The 22,724-nt window shown below is 40.0% G+C and overlaps 1 protein-coding gene across 2 annotated transcripts; it reads right to left on the bottom strand.

Moving 5' to 3' along the window:
* Positions 1-2,762: 2,762 nt before the first annotated feature.
* PYROXD1 (pyridine nucleotide-disulphide oxidoreductase domain 1) lies at positions 2,763-21,508 on the bottom strand. 2 transcript variants are annotated; one of them, XM_062616790.1, is made up of 12 exons: positions 21,326-21,508; positions 17,886-17,966; positions 15,707-15,826; positions 14,203-14,331; positions 12,243-12,316; positions 11,147-11,307; positions 10,123-10,223; positions 8,162-8,291; positions 7,123-7,235; positions 4,289-4,411; positions 3,872-4,009; positions 2,763-3,366 (listed from the first exon to the last, which is right to left on the bottom strand). In XM_062616790.1, exons 1-12 carry the CDS (start codon positions 21,404-21,406, stop codon positions 3,118-3,120), a joined length of 1,500 nt encoding a protein of 499 aa, XP_062472774.1. In that variant the 5' UTR covers positions 21,407-21,508; the 3' UTR covers positions 2,763-3,117. The 2 variants fall into 2 exon arrangements, with proteins under 2 accessions (XP_062472774.1, XP_062472775.1); XM_062616791.1 differs by lacking the exons at positions 17,886-17,966; positions 21,326-21,508 and adding an exon at positions 16,611-16,670.
* Positions 21,509-22,724: the final 1,216 nt, after the last annotated feature.

Genomic DNA, 22,724 nt, shown 5'->3' with positions numbered 1-22,724 from the left:
AGTCATCCTCATCTTTTTCAGGGTGCTGCATCTACTCTGCAACAACAGAGCTGCAGGTGAAAAATGAGCCATTTTGTGTTGCTGGAAGCAAGACGTTTCCAGCCTTCCCTCCTGTGGGTGTCTTCAGCCATTGCTCCTGTGAGGTAATCTCTAGGTTCTTCCCTCCTTTGCTGCACAGGACTTGCTCTGTAGCTCTGTAGTGTCTCTGTGAAGACCTTGTCTCCTCCTGTTCCTCCTCCTGGCTACGCTGGTGGCTCACCTCCACCCGCTGCACCTTCACCAGGAGCTCAGCTCTGCAGTCAGAGTGAGCTCCCGCTGGTGAGGCTGCTGGTGCCAGCTCCAGGGAGAGACAGACATCCAGAGACACAGGCTGCTGGAGCATCCATCCTTCCTCTGGAGCTACATGGGGGGTCAGTCTCTGCTGTGCAGGGGGCTGTTGCCCTGGCCCACATGGACATCACCCATCACTGCAACTTTAAGCAGAGCAATGTGGCCCCTTTCTGCAGTACTTACACCTGCTACCACATATTGTTGAGTTTCAACACAGCATTGTTAAAGACTGCATTACTTCTGACTTACAGAGATTTTTGTGAAATATTGTATGTTTATCCTTCTGAAATACACCTGTTGCTCTTAGAATTGGATTTCTCCAGCTTGTTACTCAAATAGAAAATTACCACTTGTGTGATTTTCAGAAGTACCTAGATTTATGTTTAGAAACAAGGTTACTTTTCTTACTCTCAGCTCTTTCCTTTGTAAAAGATAGATTTTTGGGGGGAAATACAGAAAAAAGATAAAATAAGCCACTCAAGAAATACTTCTCTCTCTTCTTTGTGCCTGCCTTCCCCTGTTGCATTGGCTCATTCTAGCTACAGGTGTGTTTTCTTATAAGGTGAATCTGGTTGTCCTAAGAAATGTCATTCTGTTCTGTAAGCAATAGATTGTGACTTCATTCATGCAATCATAGAATAGTTTGGGCTGGAACGGACCATCAGAGGTCAGAGAGTCCAGCTCCTCTACATTGAAAGCTGCTACTTTAAGCTCTGACAGTGGGCTACATTAATCTTTGGGAGATTTCTACAGTCTAGTCTCTTAACTCTGCTACCCCACTTATCCCTTTGCTTACATTCCTGTTGTTTGTGGAAGAAAACTGTATTGCTGCTTGCCTGTGGCTTAAAGTAACACATCTGCACCATTTTAAAGAGCAACCTGTCTCTTTTCCTTTCATTATCAGGTTGTGGTTCTGTCAAAAAGCTTCAGCTACAGGATTTGCATGCTTCCATTTTCAGCAGTAGAAATACATATCTGTTGCTTTCCCTTGATGAACATCAGCATTTTCAGAAACAGCTAACTGCTCACAGAGTGGGAAAGACCCACCAGCTGCTGCTGACCTCAGGCAGTGCTTGGGAACACACGAGGTTCAATGCCAGATTTGAGTTTTTGTTTTTTTTTCTGAGGATCTTGGCAGCCCATGATCAGTAAGGCAAGTTCCAACTCATTATAAGCTGAACTTCTGGTAGGTTTCATGCTGGATCTGCCCCTCAACTCCCAGACGTGCATATGTATGCCAACTTAAATATGAAACAAACATGATTAAGAACATGCTCTTCATCTTTATTTTCTGGTAGAATCTCATCAGTGACTAAAGCTTAATATTTCACCCATTGTTTACCTCAAACCTTTGCCAACAGCAGAATTAATTCATTTAAACAGTCATTCTCTTAAAAAAAAAAAAAAAAAAAAGAGTGATTTTCTGGGAGAAGTCTCAGTATGTGCTGTCAACAAACATCTTAAACCTCCATTTGCAATTTAATAGTAGATCCTTTGTCACTAGTTACAAGTCAAATTTATAGTTTAGTACCTGCAGAAATTCCCTCCTGGATATCCAGGAGGCATAACAGTGGGAACTGGGAGCAGGCAGGCAGGAGCAAAGACACACAAGTCCCTATGAATGGTTTTGTTAAGTGACTGTAATAGCTGTCTATTAAGAATCATGTCAGATACAGGACTCACATTCAAAATGGCACTGATACCATCTACCACATTAGCTGGATCCACCAGCTTGTGGGGCAGGCTGCTGTGACAGGGAACGCTGCTGTGGGTGATGTCCAGCAGTGCTGTTGTGTTAGCCTCTCCTGCAGCACACTGCACATGGATCCTGTTGGAGATTACACTACATGCACCAGGGCAGCTCTACCACAATAACCTCGGCAGCTAAAGTAACAAGCAGTAGAAGACCTGCTCTCAACTGACAGCTCATCCTGGCTTCAGCATTCAGAGTTTTTGTGTCCTGTACTTAGCTGAGTAGAAAACACGTTTCAGAGATAAACTTCTGTGGGAGGATAAGATAAAGCATCCATCTTGCCACATCTTTGCCAAGCACTTCCCAGGCAGTGAGAGCTCCAAATGCTCTGTACCCTACAGATGCCCTGTTTATCTGAGCCAGTTGGGAGAGATTAGCTGGAACAGGAGCCTTGAAACTCTGAGCGCTGCAGGGTGCCAGTGGGATGGCAACACACTGTACGACTGCCTTGTAAATGTTCACCTGAACAGGTGGTTTTAGGAAGCAGGACTTTCTGCCCTAGCCAACTTTGGAGGAAGCTTTGAGCAGGTCAGGCCCCACCATCATACCACATCACAGCATCCTGGCTGGCTGAGATGAGGAATGTGCCTAGTGGTAAACTATGGTGACATTGGGCTCTCGTAACCTGGGCAGGTGAGTCTTGCCTGGTTTGGGGAAGAAGAGGCCTACGAGGCAGGCATAGGATTTAACACATTTCATTCAGTTCTAAAAAGTGAGAGCTACCTTGCATTCAAGTGAATATGGTGCCACCTTAACAGCACAGTGAAGCCCACTTGTTAAGACTGTTACAGCCTTCTTTTCATACACTCATTTAACCCAGATGAAAACTCTTTGCCAACACTAATTCACTTGCTTTTGTTGCTGCATTTTGAAACTGATTAATTTGTCAGTCAGTATTTTGACAAGATCAATACAAAACCTTATTAAGAAACTGCATTTATACCTGGTACATTTCTGCTAATCCTGTGGAAACAGTTTTACAAGACATATTACTCGGTATCAAAAGTTTATACAAAATGGAAATGGGGTTTTGTTCAATCAAAATAATCTTCTATATCAATATCTGGATTCAGGAGATCTTCACCATAGGCTGAAAGATCCATTTGATTTAAAATTAAGTTTTCAAAGGTTTCTTCCAAGTCCGTGTCACCAATGAGCACAGCTCCCACCATTCGGCCACTCTGCATCACTACTTTCACGTACTCCTGTCCCTTGGTACACCTCAGCATCAGTTCATGGTCTATACCCAAGCCTTGAGCATTGTACTTTCCCAAAACCACCACCTAGCAGAAAGAAAAAGAGAGAGCACTCAGAAGAGCATTGCAGTGGCTTTTAGTACTTCTGCCAGTACTGTTCTAAGCTTCAAAAGACTGATGCAAACAGGGAAATATTTGTCCAGGGGGAACCTCCCCCCTTCACAGGTTAAAAATCTTCACCTTGAACTATCATACACAGAACCCAGTAATGAACCAGCTACCATGCTGAACTCTGGCTGACGTTATCCAAGGACAGAAACCTAGTGAAATGGAATGTGTGCGCAGAGATGCAGAGTAGAGCAGTTGTCAGTCACCAATTGGAAGTTGTAACACATCTGTAAAGATCATTGCCCTCTTCCGTTTCAGCATTCAAAGTTAGCATGAATGGAGAAAATCTAAACTAAGATTAATTATTACAGAGAGAAGACCATTTTGTCAATATTAAAGCATCTGCTCAGTGTCAGCAAGTGAAGATAAGTAAGCGACTTGTGTTACTCAGTGGTTGAAGGCTATCAGACTGTGTTTACTTTACCTTGTAATTGAAAAATTTTGTAACATGAGCAAATAGTTCAAAGCTGAAATCCAGATCGATTGATTCCCCTAACGTATCTGCTGCCATGCATTTGGCTGCATACCATCCCATCTGCCTGGCTTGAGTCCACAGCCTCATCTAAAACCAAAGAAAAATAAATTTAAAGACTGAAGACATGTAAGAATGTCTCTGGGCAATGACCTGTTCTCACCAATACATACGGTAGATTTACTACACATAGCAAGGCTGAACGGCTTCTCTTCCAGCCACCTAGATAAAATCATCTGTCACCAACACATGAGGATTATCTACTTATTCACTGGTTTCCATTTCAATTAAACTTTCTTTTCTCCCATCTGTGTAAGTTACTTTGCAATCAGACTGATGCTGAGCACAAACTCATACAATTTGATTTACCTGATGCCACACTGGACTTGGTTCCCAGGACGCTGTGCATATATCTCCAGCTGCATATATGTCTGGCAGGGATGTGTGCATGTGCTTATCCACCTTGAGACCTCCATCTTCACCTAGAGCAAACTAAAGCATTCGCACAACTCAGCAATAACAAAATTAGTAATTTAAACAAAGTAATTCAACTTTACCTGTGTTAAGCAGCCATCTCATTTGTTACTTTTTAACAGCAGACTCCTAAAAAAGTCCAATAAATTCACTATTCTGTTTAATCAAAACATTTGCAGGTCTAAAATGATATGAATAAACACTATGGGAAGCCAGCAAAGTGCTCTTCTGGGTGCCATGTAGCACAGAGAGAAAGGTCATTCAGAGTGAATAATTTATGGCTACTTATTATCCCATCTAATCTGACTCTATTAGGAAAGCATGACACCACAACAGAAACATATGGTTCAAACCTCTCCATCTCAATGCTCCTTCACCATCAAGGGAAGAAAATGGATCCCCTGAAAAGTGAGTGCCACAGTGAAGTATGTTTCACAACTACCTACCTATCAAGTATTACTTCTTCACATGGAAATGAAACCCTGCCCCCTGCAGAGCTTTTCCTGAATCGTATCAAACCAAGAACCCTTCAAATAAGCAAAGAGAAAACTGGCCTACAAAAGCAGAATTTCCCAGCAATCTCTGCATTCTTTTCTCACTGAGTTTAACAGCAGATCAGTGCTGCATTTTACAACTGATTTTCAAATATCCTTTAAAATCTATGTATGAAAACCAAAGCTTAGAAAAGCATTACATACTGAATAAAATTGTTTAACATGAAACTATGCAGAGTGGTTGGACATCCATGGTAAGATACAAAGCATTAAGCATTATTTCTAGAACACAGTGTGGGTTTTCAAAACATTATTACTGATGCCCCAGGCAGGGAATTAACACAGCTTGCCAAATTTCCAACTGTACTATGTGTGTTACAGGGACACCTCATCTTGAGAGTTCATTTTGTATTTTTACCAAGGCCAGAGAATACATTGCAAACACTTAATTCCTAATCGAACTTCGTAACAGAGGCCTTGAAATATTTAAAAGCTCAACATCAGATGTATGTGTCATGGTTTAAGCCCAGCCAGTAACTCAGAACCATGCAGCTGCTCACTCACTTCCCCCCTTTCTGCCCCCACTCCCAGAGAGATGGGGAGGAGAAATGAAAGAATGTAACCGCCACTGGTTGAGGTAAGAACAGTTTAGTAACTAAGGTATAACACAAATCACTACTGCTGCCACCAATAATAATAATGATAAGGGAAATAACAAGGGAAGAGAATACAACCGCTCACCACTCACCGACTGATACCCAGCCTGACCCAAGCAGCGATTTGGGCCTTGCGTGTAACTCCCCCCAGGTTATATACTGGTCATAATGGGTTGTGGTATGGAACGCCCCTTTGGCTAGTTTGGGTCAGGTGTCCTGTCTCTGCTTCCTCCTGGCTTCTTGTGCCCTTCCTCACTGGCAGAGCATGAGACTGGAAAGTCCTTGATCGGAGTGTTACTTAGCAACAACTAAAAACTTCAGTGTGTTATCAGCACTGTTCTCAGGCTAATGCCAAAACACAGCACTGCACCAGCTACTAGGAAGGAGAAAAATTACTGTTACGGCTGAACCCAGGAGAGTACGTTTTCAAAATTTTCTTCGTCTTTATTCATAGGACAGCATTTCTCTTTCTGATCGGAGGAACCACAGAACACCAAATACCCCAACGTGCTGGTTTTGCCTGTAACAGAGTTAATTTTCTTTACAGCAGCCTGTATGGTGCTGTGTTTTGGATTTGTGATGAGAAATGTGTTGGTAACACAGGGATGTTTTAAGTGTGCCTGAGCAGTGCTTACACAGTCAAGCCCCCTCTGCTTCTCATCCTGCCCCGCCAGCAGCAAGACTGGGAGTGCACAAGAGTTGGGAGGAGACTCAGCCGGGGCAGCTGATCCCCACTGACCAAAGGGACAGCCCAAGCGTATGATGGTGTGCTCAGCAAGAAAAGCTGAGGGGAAGAAGGAGGGAAGGGGGATGTTTCTAATTAATGGCATTTGTCTTCCCAGGTTACCATTAACACCTGTAAACCTGTTTTCCTGGAGATGTCCAAACCTCTCACTGCTCATGGGAAACAGTGAATGAATTCCTTATTTTGCTTCGCCTGAATTGTCTTTATCTCAAACCACGAGTTTTCTCACTTCTCCAACTTTTCTTTCCAACTCTCTTCCCCATCCCACTGCCAGCCAAGGTTAAACCATACACCCATCATGGAGACAGAATGATCACAAGGCCTGAAAATTCCCAGGGCAGCTATGAACTTCATAATCAGCATCCACGTCGGGATGTTGATTTAAAGCACGACTTCTCTCAATGAAATGATCACATTTATAGCTCTGTTTCCCAGATTCAGGATATTGAAAGTAAATGCTTCCTTCCCAGGAGAAAAATGTGAAGAATTTTAAGATAAGAAATGGTGAAGAATTAACACAAAATTATTCTAAATACTTGCCACATTAACCAATTATACAAGTGTTTTTCTCTCTTTGTATAGGCTTAATCTTAACAGTGTATATTGTATGTGTACTGTCTACCAGATATGAGGAGCAACATAATAAGCCAAGACAGCAAATGAAATCCATTTTATATTTCCAACATCAGCATACCTGCCTTATTTTGAAATGGTGTACACTGGAAACCTGTAGCAATCCATGTCAGAACAAAAGCACAAACCAGCTGAAAAAAGCTTAGCTCACCTTACTTAAACAAACAAAACAACTTTAACTTCAAAAGAAATCATACTTACATTATTGCCAGCAAGAAATGGTGTAACATTTGGCACAACTCCAGTTGCACTGACAATGAAATTGCATCCATAAATTTTTCCATTAGTTAATTCCACATATACAGGCCAAAGCACTGAAAAAGGGGAAAGTTTTGCCCTGAGAATGTAACCAACAGGCGTTATTTTATTAATTATGTCTTCTAATAAGAGATGAAATAAAAAGGAAAAAAAAAATAATCTACTGAGACATCTAACTGATTAGGTAGGGAAAAATAAAAAGAAAAAAGATGTAATTAGAGGTTACCTGTAACCTTTCTGACCTTCACTACAAAAACCTATGAGATTTTGGAGTTTAGCTCCAAGTCCTACTATTAACTTTATCTGGAATTTTCCTGAATCAAAGCCCTTGTTTATAGGGGGAAAATACTGTGTCTTGACATTTGCCACTTCTTCAGACCCGTGAGATGTTCTCTGAAGTATCTGGCAACTGCCAAGTATTATCCTATATATAAGTTTCCTGATGCACAGGAAATGCCTCAAAAGCAAAAAGAATGTCAGAGATTTGACTTCCTAGAATTTTATGCCAGAAGTAACTGGCTATTAAAAAAGTATTTTAAATATTAATTTCAATTCAGTGGAATTTATAGACAGATTCATGAAGTAAATGATATTTTCTTCTGTTTTCTTTGAAGAATTATTTCAGTTTTGACATTCAATGTTGTTCTGTTGGAGGTTTTACCTCCTACCTCCACTATTTTACCTGCTTTACCTCCACTATTAAAATATTATTTTATTGGACTGTTACAAGGTGGCACTACTCTGCATACAGGATTTAGGCAACTTTGTGGTAAAAGGGTCTTATCCATAACATTTTGTAATTTAATTGTAGCCCATAAATCAAATTTTCAACTACTATAAATTGCTAGAGCTCCATTTGATTTATAAAGGATTTATTTTCCTATTTCCAAATCTGTATTTGCCCTAAAACAGCAAACAGTATCAAACATGCTCCAATACTCCAATCTTCAACACATTATTTCTGCTCAGTACTGGCACCTACCTTCATCTGGTTCCATGTTCTTCTCTTCTTTAGGAAAAGCCAAAGAAGTCTGTTGCAGCTGTAGAAATTCTTTCTGTAAGTGAATTTTCTTTACTTCACATAGTACTTCAATATGTACTTTATGAGAAAACTGAAGAAAGATTGCCAAAATTGATTATAATCAAAATATGATCTCAAACATGATCAGCAAAAGCAACATTTTTAATAGCAAGTGTACCTTCACCTAAAATGACTTTAGTAAACTGGGAAAAAAAACAAACAAACCAAAAATCAAACCATATACCTCATTCTAAAGCACGACACATTAGCTGAGTTCCCACACTTGTTCCTTTTTTGGCACAGATCTAACCACAGCAAATGGCAGTTTATCTGCTTTTCCAGCAGACACCTCATGTTCCCTGAAATTTCACAAGAACCTAGATTTTTCTGGCACACCAGAAAACATCCTCAAGTTCCCCTGAGTTCACATTAGAAGAATTCAGAACTTAACAGAAAATAGTAAACTTATCTTTCCTGTCTTTCAGGATTTCAAATCCTTCATTTTTCTGTCATGCATTCAATTCATAATTGCGTATTTCATAAACTTAATACTGATAACAACATTAAGTTTATGTTCTAAATGCTGTAAAAACGAAATATATCCTGTTCCACCGACCCATGTTTCAGCCACTTCTCCTATTCTGAGGTTGAGACAAACTCAGAAAGTTACCTGTTTCTCTTTTGTGGATTCTGGCCTTGAATGGTTTTATTCTTCACTACCCCAACATGTTTCCATGACCTTCAACAGCCAAAACTCCACTGATTAATCTGCTGAATATCCTAAATATCCTTCAGCTGGCATTGTAAAGCTATTTCGGTAGATACTATGACTGTTTAAGAGGTCTGTTTTCTAATGTGTGATGCAAATGCCTAACAGCTAAGAGATTAATAAATACAAAACTGACCAAAAAATAAAAGGATTTTTACTCTTCACGATGTTCATCCCCACTACCGATTTTATATTGCATTATCTGCTGTGAAAGCAGACTGATGTTCCCTGTACCTTTGTATAAATCTTACTGTAAGTATGGCAGCTAAAATGAAACAGAGGCCCCACTGCTGCTGTTTAAAGCGAAGATTGACACCAGTCCTACAGTGTCCTGGGTTCAGCAGTAGCAGTCATTTTTCCCCTTCTTGGTAGCTGGTGCAGTGCAATGTTTTGACTTTCAGCTCGGGAACAGAGCTGATAACAAGCGATGTTTTGGTTTGGCCAAGGACTTTGTGAGCCTCATGCTCTGCCAGGGAGGAGGGGAAGCCAGGAGGAAGCAGAGACAGGACACCTGACCCAAACTGACCAAAGAGGTATTCCATACCACAGCACGTCATGCCCAGGAGGTAACTGGGAGTTAGCCGGAAGGGCTGGGAGTCTGCAGGGTTGGAGGAGGTATCGGTCAGAGCTTGGTCGGGCTGGGGGGGCGAGTTATCGGTTGGCTGGTGGTGAGATGATGTATTCTCTTCCCTTGTTATTCCCTTTATCATTATTATCATTGGTGGTAGCAGTAGTGATTTGTGTTATACCTTAGTTACTAAACTGTTCTTATCTCAACCCGTGGGAGTTGCATTCTTTTCGATTCTCCTCTCCAGGGCAAGAAAGGGGGGGGGGGGGAAGTGAGCGAACAAATTACCTGACTGGGTTTAAACCACGACATACAGAAACCTACAAACCAACATTTATATTTCAATCTGAAGAGCAAATTGCTAAAACCATGCCAGTGGAGCTGATTAGCCACCTTCTTCCTGAAGCAGAATATTACTTTATCTGTATTAACATGCTTTCCTGTTAAATTCTGATGGAACAGGAGAATCAGTTAGAGCATTATTTTATTTTTCTAATAATCCTGAATGTGACATTGCATGTTCTGTCATCCTTACCCACTTAAAGCAACATTTAAACAAATACATAAGTAAGATGATGACCATACCTCTTGAGTCCCTTTAAGACTTAAACCCTCATGCCAATCAGGGCCTAAGGCACTGCCCAGTTTGTCAGACGCTGCTGTAGGTCTTTCTTTTTCCTCACTTCCTGAGGGAAAGAGATGAAGATATCAGATTTAGCATGCATACTTCACGGCCTGCAGGTCTGGTTACTAAAAGGAAAGACAAAAGCGTGTAATCCAAAACCTGTTACTTTGCAGGCAAATCAGACTCCAAGCCAGTATTTTTAACACCTTGCAACTTTACACCTTTCATTACTTCACGCATCTCCAAACCAACCATGCCCCTGCGCGATGCCTGCATGGACCCTTAAAAGCCAGCCAGACACCACAGCACCACAGTTCTGGAGACCCACAGTAGACTTAGTTGCTTAATATCACTGCTAATCACTGTTTGCTAGCAAATGTGCACTGGCCCCTCCTTTGCATGAAAGTGAAAGTTCTAGCATAGCATGATACTTATGATGAACACTGGGTGCCATTTGGTGATGTTCTGGCTGACTCTTTTACAATTTATTCTTCTGACCTAGAACCATGGTTTTGGGTTTTTTATTATTATTCTGGTCATATACATGTTTGTGTAATGTTCGTTCATTCCGTTCTAGTTGACTGTTGTTATTAAGACTGCAGTTTCACTGCATCAGTAATAACAACCTGAGGGGTTTCATCTGGTCCTCCAACAGCTTATTATGGGAGAGTTCCTTCCTACATAATGCTGCCATGTATTACAAGTATTACAGAAAACAGAACAAGTTCTTCAGCAGGTGGAATACAGGAAATTGAATGAGAACTTGGCACCGATATAAAAGATAAGAGCACTTTTACATGCCACCATGTGTCTACATATATTCTGAATGGGGTTTTATATCTCTTTTTTACTTTTTTTTTTTTAAAGAAGGGAGTGCTACTAATAACAGCAATCCTTATTTATGACCTGCTATATTAACTCATCTTAAGACTCTGTTAACATTAAAAACTGCTGCTGCAGTGTTAGAAGACCAAAACACCATACCTTCCATTGTGTACTTGGTTCTTTTACATTCAATTGGAGTCTCTTGTTTTTCAGCAGACAGCTTTGGAATGAGAAATTCGGCTGCTCCTGCATCAAAGAAAGTGTTCCCAATGGCTTTGTCTTTGATAGCCCAGATCACTTCACAGCCTTGAATTTCATACCTTCAGACATTTAAACAATGGATAAAGTCACAAACTACCTGAAAAGGACCTGACTCTTAGCAATGCAACTAGAAGTGTGACAGGTTTAATTCCAAAACCTAGAAATAAGGGATCCAAGACATTTAAACCTATCAAATCCACCACTGCTTCTAAGTATTTTCATAAGGAACCCATTACAAAAAAAAGATTAAAATCTCTTCAAGCTGACAGGTCAAACTTTCTCATCAGCACAACCTCAGCTGCACCAGGGTGGAGGGTAAGGGGAGGTAGATCAAATTTATGATATTACTACTTAGTATTTCCTGCTCCCCACAATTTAAAAAATGTGCATTTTTCCAGACTGCCCACTGCTAAAAAGCGGCATTTGGATCTTGTTTGTACTACCTGGAACATGAACTGGTAGAGACATGCAGAGAACAATTTGGTGAAAGTGGAAAAGTGATTCCCTGCAACACAAAACAAGACCATATACTGGCATAATATAGGTGGTTTTGTAACGTAGCAGACTGAAGGACCACATGGTTCAGTAGCCTACCTGTGACAAAGGCCACATCAGACACTTCAAAATCTCTGTCAGATTAGATTCGGGTGGGTGCAAGATAAACTGCCTCTTTATTCCCATTACACCTTCTGTTTCCAGAAGTCAGACAAGTCTTATAACTTAAATATTGCCCTTATTAGCCTTAACAGAAATCTCTGTTGGTGCCAATTCAGGCACTGTACATTCTTGGTATCTATGTGCCAAAGCTTCTTCTGAAGCTTGCTGAATTTATGTGACAGTAAGCACCACTACACTGCAAAAAAAATTTTTAATCAATTTTGCTACTAAATTCTTTAAGTGCTACAATTTTATAAGCCAACCTTTTCCCAAACTCATGCACACCGGAAAAGATTTTATTTGCACATCTATCTTTAAAACGTAGTCATTTACTTACACTAATTCAAGTGCAATCCCGCCATTTCCTACCACTACTATTCTCTCAGCTTGAGCCAAATTCTTCTGGAAAGCCTGCATTAAGAAAGGAAAAAAGTCTATTACAACTTAGGTCATATGTTCCCTCACAATGATCCCTTATACCCTTTTCAGTATTTTCTTGCTCTGCTAGTCTCTTATTTTGATCTTCTCAGATTAATGATACACATTTACTTACACCAAGATCTGGTACAAACACTCATGAAACCTGTGAAGTTCTAACACTGAGGGATGAAGTTACTGGTAAAGCCTTACAACTCTCAAATTGAGACAGGAGAAGTCAAATAATTACATTTAAGCCACTTAGAGACCTTAATAGAATCCAGGAGACTTTTCTCCGTCCTAGAGACCATTAGCATTGTGATATCTATTAATCCAGTTTTATCACAACTTGCATAACTTTCACAGTAATCTGCATAACATTAAAAAGGCAAAGATACAGAAATTTGGGAGTTTAAAAAATTCCAATGAGAAATCAGGAACTTAAAAAATTATTTGTAGCGAATCTGAGAACCAATTTTATTTTGCAAAAAGCTTTCAGAAAGAAATGAGTCTCCAAATAATATCTTAGTGGCAAGAGAAATTGAAAAAAAATGAAAGACAACACAGCCCAGTGCTTTTTTAGATCATAGTCATGATTCTTGATTTGTTTGAAACAAAATACCTGGAAGTGGCTCAGACCAACTACTGCAACTATACAAAAATCTGTTCATCCATACTTCCAGTTTACCTGACTAATTGTGTCAGAGAACCTGAACTGTAAAGACCAGGAAAACTGCAGTTCTTTAATCCCTTCAGAGAAGGATGCTCAAGTTGTACCAGAAGGAATTAGTGAACTCAAGCAATCATCATTTAAACAACAACAAAACCCAACCACAAAACAAAACAAAATCCCAACAAATCCAACCCCAGAAACAAGCATTTTCAGCCTTATTCCAAGTTCAACATCAGCTTTGATGTGAGCTCAGTCTACTGTCTCCCAGTGGCAGACACTGGATACACATGGAAGACCATAAGGCAACAAGCACCAAGCACATGATACTATCCTGCAACATCCTCACAGGTTCCAGACACCACTGGTGCCACTCAAGTGGTATCTTTCTCTTCAATTTAGACAAGATAAATGCATTGAGGGCTGTCTTTTTTGTGGTTTGCTGTTTGGGTTTTTTTTCCCTTCTATTTCTTTTTTTTTTTTTCCTTTTTTTTTTAACTCAGCTGAAGTTTTAATATCTAAACCAACCAACAACAATTTCATAGTTTCACAGCAGTTTACTTGAAAAAGTACCTCCTTTTTTATTCTCAGTGTCAAACTTTATTTGATGAATTACAGTTCTTATGTTGTGAAGAAGCAGTGTTCACGTTCACCTTGCCTCCAATTCTGAAGACCTACAGCACTGAAACCTCAGTTTCTACTTCTAAGCTGAAGTTTTAGTCTATTAAGTTATTCCTCAAGTGAAAACTTTCCCACATCTTTTACTGTAACTTTTTATATACAATGAGGACAAGCCACAGTAAAACTAGGAAGACAAAATAAAGCCATTCACTAACTTTTCACTGTGAGAAGTAGCCCTTCATATCATGTACCAGGTACACCTCCTCACAGAATTTTCTACTAGTGCTTACTTCCTGTTTATGTTTTCAGATTGGCTTCTGCCTGAAGGGCAAAAGATTCCATTAATTCTAGATTACCATGTTATAAATACCGTCTATGAAATATCTATAAACTTAATAAATTTATTGACTAATTAAATAGACTTAAAATACCACTAAATAAATTAGCTGCTACTGAAAGTCTTCTTATGTAAGGATATATGACAACAAACATCACCTTATGTTTTACCATTTCACTCCACATTCATCTTTATTATTTTCCATCAGAATCAGGAATATATTTTATACTTATATGTCCAAACCACATTTACCTGTGCACTGTCAGTATCCCTGATTCCTAATACATACGGGTTTCCCTCAAAAATCAATTTTGGTTTTGCTCCAGCACACAGGCAAATTTTGTCATACATATATTCTTTCCCATCTTCAGTGAAAATTTTCTGTTAAAAGAAAAAATAAAAACCTATTGGAGACATCTAACAGAACATTAGCATTTCTTCTCCTTCATATCACAGTATTCTGCAGATATTAAATGCTGTAACTGGCTTCTTAAAGAGCAAGCCTTCATACTCTCATTGTGTGTCATTTATCTGCATTACATTCACCACACCCTTACAAGCCTAAGTGTATGCCCTCATACGATGGGTGAAACCGAAAGCGTACACGGTGTTCTCAAAGAAATGTGAAATACAAAGATTACCAGTTGGTGGCACTCTGTACTTACTAGCTGTGCTACGGAACAGGTTTTCCATGTGACGAATATCCTCCCCACTCCAGCAACAGATGTATGTCTATGCACTATTATATAGTAGCAATTAAGAATCTCAGTCAAAACCTTTCAACAATGGTAGACCTGTGTTAACCAGGCAGAGGCCAGAATACAGTTTAGAAAGGCGGCAATTTCTGTCCTTTGCTAAAGAAAAAAGTGAGGCACTAAACCAGCTACATCATTCTGCAACAAAGCAGTACTTACATTTCACTGTTTTATGACTTTATGTGTTCCTTTCCAAACTAGAAGCTAACCAGTTTACAGAGGTTTTGCATAACAAGAGTTGCTACAGGTTTTAGACAAAAGATCCTCCAAATTATAGTAATGATCTAAGTAGAATTAGACTCAGAGTATTCATAGAATCTAACTGGGATCATACCTCTGTGACTTAAAATGAGCATAGTGCGGTTTGGATTTGAATGTGAATTTGTGATAAATGCATGCTGAAGTGAAAAGTAGTATGTGAAGCTGACACAGACACTATCAAGGATCTGGACCTGCTCATACTTGTAACACATTTCCTGATAAAAAAAAAGAAAGCAGAAAAGGTGAAAACATTGCTTCTTTCAGGACTTCTTTTTTTTTGTAACACAAAATTGTTAATATTGGGTCTCAGTAGCAACAAGCAGTAACTCAGGAATTGGCCAGGTTTGCAATCAAGGATTACAGAAATGTTCAGACACCTGGATTCACATACAGTTTTGGTTTCACTGACTGGGTTCTCTTTGATTCCAATCAGGTTTTCAATGATCTATCTCTAAGATGTCAAAGATTTCAATCTAAAACATATCGTTTCTTAATTTACAAGTAATTTCTGATCTACAATATTGTCCTCTGTATGTATTTCTACTTGAACAACAGTGTGAGTGATAAATGAAATTAAAGTTAAGAAGTTTTTTCTTGTAATTTTGGTAACTTAACACTTTAGTACTCAGTGTTCTTGAATAGAATTTCACACCCTAAACTTTCAACCATTTCTTAAGTTACTTTTTCTTTTTTTAATAAATAATTTGAAAAGCCACATAAAAGGCAACACACTAGCTTACATGCTCATTGCTTCTCAGTTGTTTCACTCCAGACTGTATAACTTTAATATTGGGATATCGTTTTTCTAATAGGGAACTTGGCTGCTCTTCCACATCAAATTCCTCAAGTGTTTTAGAGACCTGTAGAAAGAAGAGAGGTATTTAAAAATGTGAATTATTTATCTCTTTTTTCTGAAGCTTGTAACAAAACATGTTATGTTCACTTCCAGTAAAGGAATCACAACATAAAGCCCATACTGTCTCAAAACATGTTATCATGTTACTACTAAAGGCTCCTTTTTATATACAGAATCTTTTCATGCCTGTTCCTGGTATTCTCTTTTTAAAAAAATATAATCTGGTGACACTGTCTTCAAAAAACTCTTGCTGCAGGTAGCTGGCCCTTATGTCGGGAAAAGGGCTTACTGCTCTTCAGCTTGTATGCAGGACATAAGGCAAGTGTTCAGGCAAAACAGATTCAAGATTACCTCAAAACATTTACTCAGCATCTCGTCCATAGTCACTATTTGGTATTTCAGAGACCGGCGTGGGGGGGCTGGGGTGGGAAAATAGAATCTGGGAAACATTCTAAGTTATGCTGATTTTCTGGGTTTCTTCCAGAAGGGGGCCTCCAGGCCTTCAACTTTACAGAATATTCAAAGAGTCTGGCTCACAGCTAGGAACCAGAAAAGACACCATGCTTGCAATTCAGAGAGAAATTAAGATGCTTGTGTCCAAAACTTAAGATTCTGCTACCCTCAAATAGTGTTTAGCTCCTCCCTTACTCTTCAGATGCTGAAACTTGTGCCAATGTGAATTACAGACTTTACACTTTTGCATGTTTAATGTCTTTCCTGGATACTCATGACCCTACTGTCAAATCTCTCAAGCTCAGAAGGTATTTTTCAGTTGTATATTACTCTACCAGTCTCACAGAGAGCTCCAAGTCTCTCAGCCATCTTCTGAGCATTCCATTCCTGGGCAAAAAACAGAGTTGGAAAAGGAAGGGATGCTGACAGCCAATTACAGGTACTAAATGCAAAGACCTGCTTTTCAAATCTCTTTCTGCTTTATTCTCCCCTGTAGTGATTTGAATTAGGCATTCATACACCAGGAAGAATTACAATAAAACCAGGCTGTCAGACAAACTGCAGAGTGACCTTTCTCTACTTGTAGCGAGATATGCCACGCCTGCTAGATACCGTGTTTCAAAACCATGGTATTTTTATGGGTTTAAACTTAAACAGGGGAAGTTCAGGTTAGATATAAGGAAGAAGTTCTTTACTGTGGGGGTGCTCCACCCCTGGCAGTGGTCAAGGCCAGGCTGCAATGAGCCTTCAGCAACATGGTCTAGTGTGAGGCGTCCCTACACATGTCAGGAGGGTTGAAATTAGATGATCTTTAAGGTCCTTTCCAACCCTGACCATTCTATGATTCTATGAAAAAGAGAGTCATGACAATAAATGCCAGGTGCAAGTCCAGCTCTTGGTGTCCTGACTTTCTCTGAGAGGTAAACCAAACTTCTTACCAGCTGGCAGCTTTGCATCCCAAGTTATATGCAATACAGTCTGCAACTCTTTCCATGGCTCAGCATAAAGTTCCCTCAGAGAGGGAAAAACAGCAGTGCTTTCTAAGATCTGGGTACCTCTGTGAAACCAGCTTAATGAACCCACAGACAGAAATCTGAACTCATGTATGGATTTAGTTTTCTTCTTCAAACTAGCAGGAAAGAAGTCACCGAATCACCATCTGCTGGACATGTAGATAAAGCTGAAGGCAATTCCACAGAAATTTCCCTTTGTTACTTGTCAGAAGCCTGTTTCTGCACGAAATTCAAACATACTACCGTATATGAGAATCACTAGTGAGACTACGTTTCTTCAGCAATTTATACCAAAGACATCATTTCAGTGCTTGAAATGAAGCACCCATTAGCAAATCAGTGAAATAAAGCTCCAGTAACTTGGAAAATACTTCCACTACGTAAGTATCCTTTGCTCGAATGGTGTGAATATATTCACAATTACTAATGATTAGGAATCACTATAATGTATCTCAGTCCTACTAACACCACGGAAGTCACACTGATGTGAAAGCAAGTTTAAATTTGTAAGCATTTTCAGCTCTAGGTTCTAAATTACATGTACATATGCAAACTTCTGAAAAGGTCTTACCATAAGAAAAATTAAATTGTTCTTACCTGTCTGAAATTCGTTACTGCTTTTATAACCGGAGAAGCTGTCATTAAAAAAATGTCTTCTGATGGGAATTCCATGGCCAGCTTGTAAAGAAACAGAAATAATGATGAGTGAGTACAGTCATGAGTGAGTACAATCAATAGATTTTGACTTTAATACAAAAAAAGTATTACCAGAAAGTAGTATGTATTACTATACTACTTTAATCTAGTGGAATCCTATTGGATAAACACTACTTCAAGAGTGTTTAAGTACTATCCATAAGAGTGATAACAACTGAAAAAAACAGAATTTGGAGACCCAGGATCTTAATTCTTTCCACACAAATACATCTTGATGAACTGCAGCAATGGTATATGGGACTACTCAAATGCCTACTTTTCACAGTATTCTAAAGGCCAACTGTATGAGCAGACTATGACCATGTGCTGTCTGGAGACACCCAGTTGCTGGACATACTTTTTTTTACTCATATAGCAGTGAATAATCGTCCCTAACATATGCTTCACACATTGTAGCTGTACGTGTTGTATTGACAGACAATAGGAAGAAAGATTGACATGTAGCACACTGTGCTGCAGCAGCTGCTCTCAGGTGTACCAAATATGACTCAGAAAAACTACAGAATGCTGTAGAAAACACAGGATCATATTCGGCATCTTTATTAATGACAGACAATGGAATTGAGTGCACCCTCAGCAAGCCTACAGATAGTACAAAGCTGTTGTGATGTAGTTAACATGCTGAGGGAAGGAATGCCATCCAGAGGGACCTTGACAGGTTTGAGGAGTGTGCTCATGTGAGCCTCATGAAGTTCAGCAAGACCGAGTGCAAGGTCCCACACCTGGGCTGGGGCAATCAACAGTATCAGCACAGCTCGGGTGGTGAATGGATTGAGAGCAGCCCTGCAGAGAAGACTTTGGGGTAATGGTGGATGAAAAATCAGGTAAGGGCTGTCAACATGTGACTGCAGTCCAGAACACCATTCATATCTTGGGCTGCATAAAAAGAATTGTGGGCAGCAGTTCAAGGAACTCCACCTGGAGTAGATTAGGTTTAAGTAAGAAATTCTTTAGTGTGAGACACTGGAACAGGTTGCCTGGAGAAGCTGTGGATGCTCCATCCCTGGAAGAGTTCAAGGCCACGCTGGACAGGGCTTTGAGCGACCTGATCTAGTGGAAGGAGCTCCTGCCCATGGCAGGGTGTTGGAACTGGATGATCTTTAAGGTCCCTTCCAACCCAAACCATTCTGTGATTTTATGTAATAATCATCAGATGTATACTGTAACTCAAAATTTTAAGACTGATATAATGTACTTTGCATCACTTACATATGCTCAAATGCTTACCCCTGCCCTCTTATTAAGATTTAATGGTTGTTTCAAACTTTCATTTGGTCATATTAAGTTTGTTGCATTTCTTTACCTTCTAAAATACTAGGATTAGAAATCTGCCACACAGAATATATATCCATACATATGGAAATATATAAGTCATCACAATCCACAAAGAAATGTTGCAATATAAGCATGAAAGGCAGAAATTACGTGACATGAAACATCTATGACAGAGAAAATAAATCTAACTCAAACTCAGCTTCTAAGACATTTTGTTGAAATATTTCAAAATTTACTTAAAATGTAAGTAACTCTGTATTAATTCTTTTGAGACATGACATGACGCAATGATTGTTCTCAGATAGCTGCCTAAGAAGTCTGAACTACAAGACATCATATAATGAATACCCAAAATGCAACATGATGGACAAGTTGTTTATTGCCACTGTGCTCCACAGAACCATACTTGCTCAAAATCGGGACTGAGAAAAATTGTGTCCAATCCTCTTCTTTTATTTCAAGCTTACCCCCAGCTATGGATGTACAATGCAGAAATCCTTCTAAAACACACAGCACCACTTTTAGTGGTTTTGGTGAACTAAAACATTGGCTAGGAGACCACTAATGCTCACTGGCAAAGGGCTTCCTGCATTACTAAGATGAGAAAAACAGGCAAGTCTCTGGCAACACGTAACAATCTGATTTGGGTTTTTCCAGGTTAAAAAGTAAGGGTGAGGGAAAGAAAAGGAGTGTAAGAAAAGAGGTGGAATCACAGCAGTAACTGGCACTCTGTGAGCTTTGGAAGAAAACAAGAAACTCTGTGGCACTAAAACAGCAAAAGGCATCTTCAAAAAACCAATAAATTTAGGCCCTTTTGTAGCAATCTTAAAGACTGCAGGCATCCAATGTATACTGGAAATAAGCGTGTTGTGAAACAGGATCATAACAATTGGAGACAATTCTAAATTACTTCCAGGAAAACAAGTCTCTGGGAATATTAAATGCTGACCTAAATCTTATTCTTACAAGCACATAAGGATATACAAAAGCCTTAATTATGTGAATGGTTTAACAAACTTTTAAGGGATTAACTCATACAAACACAGGATTTAAGTGTCTATAGTACAGAGACCACACGTGACAATAACCCTGAATAAAAAGAAAAATCCCCTCAAACTAATAAATGGCAGAATCAACCCAGATGCATAGATGGAGAACAGTATCAATATTTTCTTTAATCAGCATGTAGTTTATACAACGTCAGAAATGAAATAGTATCACTCCATCCACAGACAATAGATGGCTGAAACATAGTCTTTAGACTGCTTTGTAGTTTCAACAGCTAAATATTTTTCACTGAACTGTAATCCGCATCATTCTGTTCTACATTATAGGTACAAAACTATATGTACAAAATTGCCTCCAATTACTGCTACTTTTAAAATACCCTGAAATTAGAAATCAAACAAATTTGTTTCAGAGTTTGAACTCATGGAAAACTACTGAGATTGGCACACAGGTGTACAGCCCTAAACATGGATCCAAGAAAGACAGAAAAAGGCACACATCATAGCATAAACCTTAGTTGCAGTACGAGCCTTTATGCCTGTAAATAAGGCATGCAGTGCTCCTTTCTGATCTCTTGACTAGCATACAGAGTGCCAGCCTTCTCAAAGTTTTTATCCTTTTATGAAGTGGTCCTAAGCCTTGATGAGGTTATTAGCAGTTCAGTTTTAACCTCTCAGCATTTCTAGACAGATATTATTATAGTACAACACCGTTCCCCTGGAACTGTGGTTTTTTTTAAGAGGAATAACGAATTTCTTAAAAAATGGGGTAATTACTAACTTAATGAGACTACTTATGCAGTTACTATATAAATGTAGAGAACTGCTCTCTACAGAGGTTCCTACGCTGGCTCTGGTCGGAATTAGGGTGTGCTAGGTCGACGCTGCTGCCCGTGACCAACACGCCACCCGCCGTCTGAGGCGCCCATACCCCGCTGTCCCCCTGCAACCGCTGGCCGTCGTCTACCAGCGGCGGGGGCGGGGGAGGTGGGGAAAGCGCGCATGCGTGAGGCGGGTAGAGGGGCCCCGGCCTTTTACCTTCTCCGCGCAGGTCACCCCTGCAATTCCTCCGCCCACCACCACGAATCGAGTCCGCGCACCGCTATAGGCCGCCGCCATTTCCCCGCTTGCTCCCCGGAGCGCCGGGCCTCGGAGAAAGGAAGACGGTGTTCGAGACCGGCTTCTCGCTGCCGCCTCTTCGCTAGCGTGCGGGACGCGGCGGCGCAGCTCCGCCTACGGTGCGCGGCAGCGCCCAAAATTGCTCCGCTGGCGGCGCGGAACTTCCCGCAGAGCAAGGGCTGGCCTCTCTTCGGACGCCAACCCCAACCTATCCCTTTCCACTGTTTTTTATTTCTTTTCTTACTATTTTTTTTTTTTTAATTTGGAGTTTACTTTCTCCACTTCCTATTACAATACCTTCATAGGTCTGAACGCGGAAGGGTTTTGATGGACTTTGTCAAGGGACCAAAGAGAACAGATAGCAAATAGTTACGATAAAAGTTAAAGAAAAAATACATTTAGGCCTTTTGTCATTTCCTTAATAGGAAGTCAAGAGAACAAAACATGGCGATATGGGAGACTGTGTTTTCCCTAGGCGTACCTTTTCCCCATCAGCTTTGGACACAATATTAAAAGTATAATTTAGCATGAAGTGTGGAGAGGAACATGAAGCTGATGTAGCAGTAGCAGTGCTCCTCTACCCTCTCTGTAACCCTCCCTTCATGAGGTATAATTGTACTGTGCAGAAAGGATGCAGCACGCAGAGCCTTTGTAGTTTCAACAGCTAAATATTTTTCACTGAACTGTAATCCGCATCATTCTGTTCTACATTATAGGTACAAAACTGTATGTACAAAATTGCCTCCAATTACTGCTACTACCCTCTCTGTAACCCTCCCTTCATGAGGTATAATTGTACTGTGCAGAAAGGATGCAGCACGCAGAGCCTGGTTTTATTGGTGGTCAGTCATTGGAGCAAATGACTTTGCTGTTTACTTCCTTTGGTTTTGAGTAGGATAAAAAGCCTGCTGCTGTAATACGATATACTCCAACACTGGACGCTTAAGATTAGGCTGGACAAGGTGCTGGGACATCTAGTCTGGGTCATGCTTTGCTAGGAAAGGTTGGACCAGATGATCGTTGAGGTCACTTCTGACCTTGGATTCTATGAAGTGTGTTAAATTAAGGGAATAAATTGATATATGTGGTAAACTGCTCAGTGATGCCTAGAGTTTGAGATGAACTGCTTAAAATGAGTTCGAGCTTTTGCACTCTGGTTTACCTTAGAATTTTCTGCATATTAATAAGTGTAATTTTCATTCCAACGCTGAAGTTCAGTGTTTTTTTCCTCTTGGAGGAAGGGCTAAGCTATGAAAAATAAAACTACTGAGTACATGCACCACAGAAAATAACCCTGGTTTATGGCCAGTGTCTGTTC

This window comes from Pezoporus occidentalis, unplaced genomic scaffold, assembly GCF_034315485.1.
Source record: "Pezoporus occidentalis ecotype Australia unplaced genomic scaffold, CSIRO_AGI_Poc_V1 ctg19, whole genome shotgun sequence".
Lineage (NCBI taxonomy): Eukaryota > Metazoa > Chordata > Aves > Psittaciformes > Psittacidae > Pezoporus > Pezoporus occidentalis.
Note: the sequence above shows the minus strand (reverse complement) of the source record. Positions and strands in the feature narration are given on the sequence as shown.